Raw genomic sequence first — 11,346 nt, 5'->3', positions numbered from 1 at the left:
CTCTCTCTCTCTCTCTCTCTCTCTCTCTCTCTCTCAGGTTTTTAAATAATCCAGCTCAACGAGGGCAGCGATGGAGGATTTCTCGATCAGCATCGACCCTTGCAGAGTCCCTCGTCGGTGGGGGAGGTAGAATCCCGGGTGCGAATGGCGACACCGCCGGGCTTGGGCATTGACTTTGGGAGATCAGGGAGCTAGGACTGCCTGGATAAGCCTGTCTGAATCGCGCTCGACCATACCAACGCCCTTCTTAGGCTCGAGTATGACAAGACCAACTGCCCTATCGCCTTCTCTAGGGCCATTGGCGACGGCGTCTTCAACGCCATCATCTCGGCGTCTTCTATATCGCTTAGGAACCTGACAACGACAAAACCTTGTTGAGGTGGTCGAGGTTGAGGTTGGTGGTGGTGTGGCAGAGGAGGAAGCCGGGGGGGTCGAGGTTTTGCTCGGAAATGGGTGTTGACAGCGGCGGACGTGGTGTATATGGGTGGCTGTACTCCTGCTCTTTTGGTTTTACTGCAGTTGCTTTTTCTTTTCTTTTTTTTTTTAATTTCACTTGGCTAACCAAAGGATTTGCTCCGTCTTACTAACATCCGTTAACACACGTGAATGGTTCGAGTGCACCATGTGCACTGAATCCGCTCCGGTTCTTATAATGTGGAGATTTTTATGACCAATTTATTTTCTACACAAAAAATTATCTTTGAAATAATGGGTTTGCATGTCCCCACCTATGCATCACTTCATTCTCATTACCGGATGGAGTAGAATACATGTTTTTCTTTTCTGTCTAGTCTCTAAAGACACACCCTACGTCCCTACCCGTTTGGTTAACAATCTTAACATGTATTTTCACACTCGAGGAGTGCGTGTCACAGTAGACCATTGACACAGCTATAGTTCGTTTAGGACTCTACCACCTCGACAGCCTGAGTTTGGATCAGAGAATGGATTGTGCAACTTTTGTTCATTGATAACCTCTTCCAATATTACACTTCAACGTTAGTCCTTGCGAGCAAGCAAGGTTAACGAAGCCGTATCAGTTCACTGCAAACAAGAAGATGATCATAAGCCAACAAAGAGGTGTCCCAATTCCTTACTATCATATTAACAAGCTTCCAAAGTTCTTGGTACTTGCTTCTTTCATTCTTTGGAAGGAAGAGAGCTGCCTTAGCTATGTTGGTGCAAAGTTGGAAACGACATGTGCTCTCAATAGCCAAGGTTGGTCATTAAATCATAAAAATTGCTTTCAATAATGGGAGTAAACGTGCAACTACCGCACAACTCCATCGTCTTTATGTGTATCCCACTCATTGGTATCTTAAAATTGATGGATCTTTATTTATTTTTTGTTACAAACGGAGCTCAAATGCAAAAAGCTAACAACTAAAAATTGTTCTTTAAAAATCTCTTTGCCAATTATCAGTTTTACCCTTAATATAAATCAATAAGAGAATAAAAATTGCAAAACGAAGAAAAGAAAGCCTAAACTGAAAATAAAAATAAAAATTGAAAGACAATGAACTCACAATTGAAACTAAAAAAAACCCAAACTAAAATATGACAATAATCTTCATAATCTCTCTCTCATAACTTGGAAGAGAGACTAAAGATTGAGAAAACCAATGAAATAGTTGTGACCAAGAATTCAAAATACAGATTCATCTAAAAAATAAAAATATATTCTACATACATATCAACAATATATTCTTTGGAAGAAACCAAAATGAATTGAAGAGAGAAAGAGATATTGGTTCTAGAGAGAGAAAGATTTAATTAGAAAGAGGGGGTTCAGATTACTGGTGAAGCCTTGAGATGGAAGAATGATCTGAAAACTATAGGGTGGAAATAGATCGTACCTTAAAATATTTCATAATCATGTAAATATTTTGTTAATTAGTGTACATTTTTTTTTTGGGGAAAATAGAGTCATCTATGTTCATTTCAAACATACCAAACAAAGTCAAACTAGGAGAATGTCTGAGGACAACTCCATATACAACATTCTACTCAATCTAAAGTCTGCAAATTAAAAGAAACTACAAAGCTAACCCAACTTAATATATAAATCGAGACCGATAGATCATTTCGGTGTATCTTTCAACATAAAAAGGGGTAGAGTCTTTAAATTGATGTTGTAGGGATCTTAGTGTACGTTCTTAGTATTAAAGACCAAAAAAGTGAAGCTAACCCAACTTAATATATAAATCGAGGCCGAGAGATCATTTCGGTGTACCTTTCAACATAAAAGGGGGAAGGGTCTTCAAATTGATGTTGTAGGGATCTTAGTGTACGTTCTTAGTATTAAAGACCAAAAAAGTGACTTGAAGTAGAAGACTATATTGCCCCCTCATTTAGACTCGAAATTTCTGGCTGATTTAGGTCGAGAAGGGAAGTTTTGGGAATGCTTATTTTGAAACAAGAAGCTTGCAAGGAACACAACAAACTTTTGTCTTCCCTAAAAGTTTGAAACAAAAGAATGCAATTCGAGTACAGTTTTTATGTGACGATAAATATCTAATTTTCAAAACTTCATTGATGATGTAGAAGTAACAGATCTAGATGAGTAGCCGTATAATCTAAAAAAGAAGAGGATTGTGGAGCGAGTCTATCACTGGCCACAACTTCGATGTCATGGCGGTGGTGGCTACTTTGATCATTGTCGAAACCTTGTACTGTGGACTACGAGAAAGAGCATAGACATTGTCGAGAAAGATCAAAGAGATAGAGAGATAAGGATTGTAAATTGCTCAGTGGCAGTCCTCGTGAATATTTGAACAATTTTGGTCATCGTGAATATTTAATCTTTTGAAATATGGATTTTTGTATTTTGATAGTATGTAGAGCAGTAGTATGTCACTCTCTCCGTCTAAAAAAACCCTATGTTGAAATGTGAAAACCATAAATGACATCACATTCCACACATATTTGTAGCCCTTCATGTAACTTTCAAGAGCCCATCTGTCCGTGCCTCAACAAAAGAACTATACAGTATACACCCTAGAAAGTGTGGAGAAATATCTGCACTGCATTTCGTCATTTCCCAAAACAAAGGGCATTTGGGTGAATGCACCGTGACGAGAACCATTCTTTGGCGAACTTGTGGGATGCTTTTCCGACTACCCGACTGCCATACTTCACATTCGCCTCCATTCACGCTCTCATTTCCACCTGTGAGTTTTTGAGGCCACGAACACATCACAATTTGACCAACTTGCTCTGCACATCCTCAAATCTCAACCCTATCTTCCCCATTAATTTTTTTCGAGTCCAGAACAAAACAGATTCAAGTTTTCACTCTTCTCAATTGAAAGCTCACATCTTTGATATAGTTTTGGCTTTGTATTTACCCAAGTGATAGATATTTACCCAAGCGGAGAAAGATATATAAAAAATCTGCACACTCACCTCATCTCTCCTTTATAGTATTTCCCTTACTTCCCTTATCTGTGTCTCTCTTCATGTTCTCCTCTTGATAAAACCTACCCCGGGGTTTTGTTGAAGGGACCTAAAGAGAGACATGGAGGCTGTTCTACAAACCAGAGGGCTTCTCTCTCTGCCCACAAATCCCAAGGCCAGGTTTTCACAGCCTTCACTGGGATTAAAGCAAAGAGCTTTCTCCACAAGACCCATAACCCCAACTGGGTTATCTCTATCCTCTTCCTCCTCAAATGGGTTCCAGAAATTTCAAACCTTTGCCCCCAAAACCCATGGCTTTGGCCCAAAAGAGAGGAACTTGTTCGTCTGCAGAGCTGAGGCTGCTGCTGCGGCTGATGGTTTTGGTGAAGTTGAGGAGCGCAAGTTCTTGGGGGTTGGGACTTCAACCCTCAAGAAGATTGTACCACTTGGGTTGATGTTCTTTTGTATTCTTTTCAATTACACAATCCTGAGGGATACAAAAGATGTGTTGGTTGTGACAGCTAAAGGGAGCAGTGCAGAGATTATACCATTCCTGAAGACTTGGGTGAATTTGCCCATGGCTGTTGGCTTTATGCTCTTGTACACAAAGTTGTCTAATGTTTTGTCAAAGAAGGCTCTCTTCTACACTGTTATTCTTCCGTTCATCGCCTTTTTCGGGGCGTTCGGGTTCATCTTGTATCCCATGAGCAGCTTCATCCACCCTGAAGCGCTTGCTGATAGTCTTCTCAACACTCTTGGCCCTAGATTCCTTGGTCCACTTGCAATCCTGAGGATTTGGAGCTTTTGTTTGTTCTATGTCATGGCTGAATTGTGGGGGAGTGTGGTGGTTTCTGTGCTTTTCTGGGGTTTTGCCAATCAGGTATAGCTTTGTCGTATGATTCATTTATGCTAATCTTATAACATCAAGGATATATGATAATGATTATTTGATGTCATTTATCTATCTATTTGATTGCTGATTCACACACACATCACTTAGAAATGAAAATTTTGTAGAAACAATTCATTTATGTGGGCTGCTCAAGAGTGGAAGTGGACTGTGTTCTTCGGATGAAATTGGAGTCATGACATTAGTTGTTTTTATTTTTTATTTTTTATTTATTTATTTTTTTTATTGCGAGTGGTGCTCTGGTGTCAACCCTTAGAAATTAATCAGGCAATATATGAATGGTGTCCTGTTTTAAAACCAGCTTATCGGCCAACTTTCCAAGTTTTGGTAGTTTGATGTATCAAAGTGGTGGATTTCGAAGCATTTACTATAACTTGTGACTCATGAATATGAATTTTTCATGTGACATATATAACATTTCATTTTGCAACAACCCATCTGACCTGTTTGCTAAGCATTTGGACTAATTTTTTTTTGACAAGAGCATTTGGATTATTACAGAATAGACAAAATGATTTCAAAAGATTCCAACACAAGTTTTTGTGGCCTGCTTTGTGTATTTAATGTTATGTGTGTTTTATGCAGATAACTACTGTTGACGAAGCAAAAAGGTTCTACCCTCTCTTTGGACTTGGGGCCAACATTGCTCTCATTTTCTCAGGCAGAACGGTAAAGTATTTCTCTAATTTGAGGAAAAATTTGGGTCCTGGAGTTGATGGTTGGGCTCTTTCCTTAAGGGGGATGATGAGTATTGTGGTGATGATGGGCTTCGCTATCTGCGGTCTATACTGGTGGACAAACGCTTATGCTCCTCTTCCAACCCGCAGCAAGAAGAAGAAGGTAATCTATTGCTATGAGACTACTTGTTTACACATTTCAGTTGTGGTGATAAATAGGCTGTCTGATTCTGTTCATTTATGTTCCAATCTTTGACTTTAGCTTTCTCTTTAGGGCCTGATTACTGTTTATCATGGTTCACCTGTTTGCGTATTATTTGGAAGTTGAAAAAGTAGCGTATTAGTATTCAAAATCATCTACATATTGTGATAATCATTAAAGCTTCTTGGAATCCTTGCCTATGTTTTTCTAGCTATTTTCCTGTTTTCTAAGTTTGAATGTTGCTTTACATGGTGCTTAATGAATCCAAAATGCTTTGAAAGTCTTAGTTGAACATGGTGCTTAATGTAGAAGTGTCATATGACAATCCTTAGTTGAACTTGAACATGAGGCATAGCTTTTGTTCTTTTAATTATTTTTTTCTAATCTGTAATTACTTTACAGGAAAAGCCCAAAATGGGGACAATGGAGAGTTTGAAGTTTTTGGTCTCTTCACCATATATCAGAGATCTTGCCACTTTGGTGGTTGCATATGGTATCAGCATCAACCTTGTTGAGGTTACATGGAAGTCCAAGCTCAAAGCTCAGGTAAACTTTAGCTAAGATTACTTGATATATGCCTGTCCTTAACAACAAAAAAAGAATCAACATGCTAATTGATAATTCACTGCTGTTGTTTTTTGTGTGTATTGTGCAGTTTCCAAGCCCCAATGAGTACTCTTCTTTCATGGGTGACTTCTCAACTGCCACTGGAATAGCGACTTTCACAATGATGTTGCTCAGCCAATTTATATTTGAAAAATACGGATGGGGAGTTGCTGCAAAGATCACACCTACTGTACTACTTCTGACCGGAGTTGGTTTCTTCTCTCTGATTTTGTTTGGTGGCCCACTTTCACCAGCCATTGCAAGCCTGGGGATGACTCCTCTTCTCGCAGCCGTATATGTGGGTGCTTTGCAAAACATTTTCAGCAAGAGTGCCAAGTACAGTTTGTTTGACCCGTGTAAAGAAATGGCATACATTCCCTTGGATGAAGACACCAAGGTTTGACTTTTACTTGGAATTCAAGGTTTTAGAACTTGGCTAGTAGATACTTTCAATTACGCGTTATTCTTTTTATTTGTTAATTATTATCTGTTCAGGCATCATCACTAGATGAGGGCTTGGCTTTGGCCAATAGTTTGTCATCTTTGAAAAAAGGTTTCGAGTTTTCCAATGGAATTTTCATCTTGAGAGTTGAGACCTCTTATGTTCATATTGGCTATGAATTCTTGCTCTCTAGGTTAAAGGAAAGGCAGCCATTGATGTCGTCTGCAACCCATTGGGGAAGTCTGGCGGTGCTCTTATTCAGCAGTTTATGATTTTGACATTTGGATCACTTGCAAACTCAACTCCTTACCTCGGAGGAGTACTTTTGGTGATTGTTCTCGCATGGCTTGGAGCAGCCAGGTCTCTAGACACCCAGTTCACCGCATTGCGACGGGAGGAAGAACTCGAGAAGGAGATGGAAAGGGCAGCAGTTAAGATCCCAGTTGTGTCTGAAGGAAGTGGGAACGGTTCCCTTGCAACCGAACCACTGCTGAACCCAACACTCGGAGACTCAAGCGGCAGTGTTTGAGCCTCACGTTACCTCCCTGCAACATTCAAGTCTCCTGTTCATTGGCCAAAACAGGAAGAATAAGTGGAGATGGTGAGAAGCAGCAATGCCAAGTGATTACGGGTGGTAGGATAGTTGTTACTTTGCTTAAAAAAAAATAAGCATAAGATTGTGACTTATCTTTCATGACCAGCTTTTTTTTGTTTCCATAGATATATTTAATACATTCTGTTTAGCCTGAGTTCCCATATTTTGTAGAATTAAAATTGATTTACAAATGAAATAAACTTGGTTAGTTTATATTTATAAATATCTAATGCATGTCTTATTCTTGTTACAGAAAAGATCTTACTTTCTGAGGCCAAGTCATTGTTATTATCATGGCTTGCCTATTTTTCGTGATTATATGGTCTGGTTGAGGCCAACGATGCTGTTTTAGTGAGTGGATTGAGTAAACTGAACACATTATGGCCAAACTGTAAGGCTCGATTCCATAAAAATCTGTAAATTGGTGTAAATTGGTGTTCCCCTTTGGGTGTTCTCAAGTCTTGGAACTTTTTTTTTTTTTTGAGAATGTTGGAACTAGCAAAGCTTTGAACCTGAAGGTTTGCTTCACAGCTTCGGCAGCTCCGAATTGCATCGTGATTGATATAAAGGCTCTTCAGCCTATAGACAGCAGTTGTTCAAAGTTCATATTTCTATGGATCCAAGATCATCTATTTTAGGCTGAATCTCGAGTCTCTTTCCAAGTAATCTTTCCGTTTTGAGCCTATCCTCTGTTGTTCAAGGATAACAAAACTCTCAAGATGGTTTGTTATCCGCAACAGTATTGCTGGGTTTGTTTACAGTAGGAGATTGGAAATAGTAAACCATCTAATGGCTTGTTATCCAATGCCTAATTTCTTCAAATTAGTCGTGAGAAAGAAAAAAAACAAAAAAATCCTAAAACCATATCACCTTGCATGCACATAGAGAGTCTTGCTCTTCATGATGGTTTTTGTCAAGCCTTACGGAATGATATATCAAAAGAGTTCAAGTAGAAGGTGACGGTACAAGTCGTGTCTGATGCTTGCTGTGTTTTATTAGACAGGTCCCTTTTTTTTTTTTTTTCTTAATTATTTTGAAGAAAACGAGTTAAGGGCCGACTCCACGTGTTTATTCTAAAGTTTATTGATAATGAAAAATAAGAACACCTTATATTGGAATAAGCATATATATATATTAAATTCATTGAAATGGGCAACACGAGGTTTAAATTAATACTAAATGTATATTTTCCCTATTAAGAATTGTCTATCTTTTGTGTCATTTTCAGTTTTACTTAATGGTACTACTGTAGTTAACTTCTCTCTTCCTTTTTGGAGGTATTAGACAAAGTGATAATTTTTCTTTATGTTAGTGTTATTAACACACCATTTTATGTTATTAACACCTAAGTTATAATGATAACCATTCATGAAACAAATTCAAGTGACAAGTTTGTAAATAAAATTGAAATGTGTGGATAGGAAAATAAATGGAGTATGTTAATAACACAAAAATGTGTGTTTAATAACATTAGCCTTTCTTTATATCTTTTGATTCTTGCTTTTGTTGTCTGTAAGATATCTTCTTATTGTCTTTTTTGCCACACTCATATGGAGACTATTGATTATATTTTCTCTCAATGTTCTAATACTCAGCAAGTATGATCTTATTTGCATACTAGGAGTTTTCTCAATGGTACTCTCTCCTTTATTTCGTGGTTAAAATCCTTGTTTGATCATACTGATAGCTCACATTTACAATTGGCCATTATTACTTGGTCTATTTGGCATGCCAAGAACAAACTTATTTTCAGGAACGTTATGACAAATGCCAGTCATTGCTACTTTCATGCTGTTACGTTCTTAAATAATTATGTATCAGTAAGTACCTTTTACCATAAACCAAAAACATACGGTATTCCCACGATTAAGTGGCATCCTCCTGATCCTAGTTTTGTTAAAATTAAAATTAATTTTGATGCTGCGGTGCAACATAATAAAGCTGTTATTCGCGATTCGAATGGAAATCCTATTACAGCTGCTGCTAAATATATTGGATATACTAGTGTGCTAGTGCTGCTAATTTTGTTATGTTCTTCATACAACGTGGCTTTAACATATGCAATCAGTGGTTATCGAGGGAGACTCCAAGGTTCTTATTGACTGCCTTATTGACTCCAAGGTTCTTATTGACTGCCTTAATGGTAGGGCTGCTACTCCATGATGTATTAGCTATGTAATTCAAGACATTCATTGGCTGGCTTCACATTTTCACGCTTATTACTTCCGACATGTTCACAGAGAGGCAAACTTTGTAGCTGATAGAATAGCCTCAATAAGACTTAACTCTGTTACTCCTCTTGTATGGTTTAACTGCCTTCCCCTTTCTGTGTCCCCAGCATTCCATTTGGATTAGCTGGGAAAGAGAGTTCCTAGAGGTTCTGGGTTGTAGTTTTGCACTTTCTTTCCATAATCGAAAAAAAAAGGGTAAAAGAAATTGAAGGTCGCCGTTTTGGATATTTCATTAAGTGAGAAGAGAAATGGTTTTAATTTTTTATTTTTCAAAAAGAATTGGGGTTGAGGTATATTGGATTGGTTAATTTGGTGTCCCCCCCAACCGGGGTTTTAATTCTAAAACAATAGTACAAGGTTTCGTCTTCCTTGTTCAATCCGAATTGGATGATACAGCCCCAATAACGCAAGTAGAGTTATTTAGATCTACATGTATTGGCCGAAATGCTGCTAGACACACTTAATTAAATAGTCTCCAGCCCATTCTAAAGAAGAAAAGAAGAAAATAAAGAAGTTCTGGGTAAGAGAGAGGCCCTAAAACACCGATTAATTTGCCGAGACCGCTGAGAAAGTTTGATAGCGGCCTCCATTTTTCTCAAGCAGAGAGAGTTTTCTCGCATAGGGCTTTTTTTAAGAAACTTTCATGCAAGTCCCATTTTCAACATTTTCTTCCACAGAAGTCCACTTTATCATTTTTACCTACATAAGTCTACTTAAGGCCCCAATCCATCAACTCAGATTTATAGTATACCTAATATACCCTCCTCACTTTCCCACGTTCACAAACTCTCTCTCTCTCNCNNTCTCAATACTCTCTCTCTCTCTCTCTCTCTCTCTCTCTCTCTCCATTCTTCATCGGAAGACGCCGCCACCTCGACGACACTGCCTAGGCGTCGCCGCGCTACGACTTCATGACACTCATTGTGGTCGGAGGTGGTCATTGAGGAAGATGATGACTACTCCGAAACAGATCGAACTCCGATCGAAAAGTACAAGATCACGTAGATGGATTCCGATCAACCAGATCTAGTCGACGACGGAGGTTTCTCTCTCTGAAGATCAGATCGGCGCAGACAACCCGTACTCTTCATCTCTCGCACTTCGATTCTGAGGCCTATGTCTTAGTCGCTTTACTTCCCGCGCTTCTCTCCATTATATCTCACCCACTAATTGGATCTAAGGTATGTTTTTCTTCTTCGCTAGGTTTCCGATTTAGATCTGCTTGGTTATAATTGTTTCGCGTTTCCGATCAAATTTGTGATAAGCTACATGTTCGTTTGCCTATAAGAGTGAGGGAATGAAAATGATTTGGATTTGTGGATTTTGTTGATGCAGTGGTGAATCTCAATGTGATTTTGCAGTGATCTTGGTGGTGAAGATGTTGGTCACGGCCTCACATAGCTGGTCAAGAAGGGGGTTGATCCGTTGATGGAGGAGGAGTGAGAAGGTTTTTCATTCTTTGTTGGTTAGGGTTTGTGAAGGAAATTGGGGCTTCAATTGGGAATTAATGCTTGGATGATCGATCTGTTAGGGAGTAGATGCATCACAAAGGCAGTGGATTTAGCATATTTGTATGATAACGAAAGGCTTATAGTTTCAAAACTGTGATAGTATATTTTTGACACAGTGTTAGTACATTTTCAACACTGTAATAGTACATTTTCGACACTGATTGTATATTTTCGACATATTGAGTAGATTTAATATTAGTTGGTAGTAGCTTTTATCATGCTTGATAGTAACTTTCATTGCGGATCGTAGTAGCTTTTGTTGCTAGCGATGGTATATTTAGTTTCTGACGGTAGTAGTTTTGGTTTGCCTATAGTAGCTTTTGTTGTCGACGGTAGTAGCTTTTCTTGCTGGTAGATTTAGTTTCTCATAATAGTAGTTTTAGTTTATGTCTATAGTCACTTTTGTTACCAACGATAGTAGTTTTTGTTACCAATAGTAGTAGCTTTTCTTGCCGGTGGTAGTAGTTATTGTTAAAGGTGGTAGTAGCTTTTGGTGTTAGTGGCGGTACGTACCTATTGTGGTAGTATCTTTTGTTGGTAGCAGTAGTAGCTTCTTTTACTGGTGACAATATATATCTTGGAGAAATTATTGGTCACTCCATTAACTTTCATGCGCTCGACAGTTTACTCCATTAACTTTCAATTTTAATCGATCACTCCTTAAACTATCCAATGTCACACAATTAGGTCCATCCGTTAAGTGGCCGTCCAAATCAGTGGTTAAGTTGTTGACTGAATATATTTATCAACTATATGAAATGAGAAATTACATTTAA

General features: G+C 38.5%; 1 protein-coding gene across 1 annotated transcript; it reads left to right on the top strand.

Moving 5' to 3' along the window:
- The first annotated feature begins 3,365 nt into the window (after positions 1–3,365).
- Positions 3,366–7,142, top strand: LOC101304200 (ADP,ATP carrier protein 1, chloroplastic-like). The gene is made up of 5 exons (XM_004302892.1): positions 3,366–4,276; positions 4,892–5,146; positions 5,588–5,731; positions 5,841–6,188; positions 6,427–7,142. The coding sequence occupies exons 1-5, from the start codon at positions 3,518–3,520 to the stop codon at positions 6,760–6,762; spliced, it is 1,842 nt and encodes a 613-aa protein (XP_004302940.1). The 5' UTR covers positions 3,366–3,517; the 3' UTR covers positions 6,763–7,142.
- Positions 7,143–11,346: the final 4,204 nt, after the last annotated feature.

The sequence above is a fragment of the Fragaria vesca genome, linkage group LG6, assembly GCF_000184155.1.
Source record: "Fragaria vesca subsp. vesca linkage group LG6, FraVesHawaii_1.0, whole genome shotgun sequence".
NCBI classification, from domain to species: Eukaryota; Viridiplantae; Streptophyta; class Magnoliopsida; order Rosales; family Rosaceae; genus Fragaria; species Fragaria vesca.
This window is presented reverse-complemented; position numbering and strand designations above follow the sequence as displayed.

Excerpts from the sequence above, each read along its gene's own strand:
- LOC101304200 (XM_004302892.1), top strand. The coding sequence starts at position 3,518 with ATGGAGGCTGTTCTACAAACCAGAGGGCTTCTCTCTCTGCCCACAAAT. Across the intron at positions 4,277-4,891 it reads TCTGGGGTTTTGCCAATCAG|ATAACTACTGTTGACGAAGC; the intron begins GTATAGCTTTGT and ends TGTTTTATGCAG. Across the intron at positions 5,147-5,587 it reads CCCGCAGCAAGAAGAAGAAG|GAAAAGCCCAAAATGGGGAC; the intron begins GTAATCTATTGC and ends ATTACTTTACAG.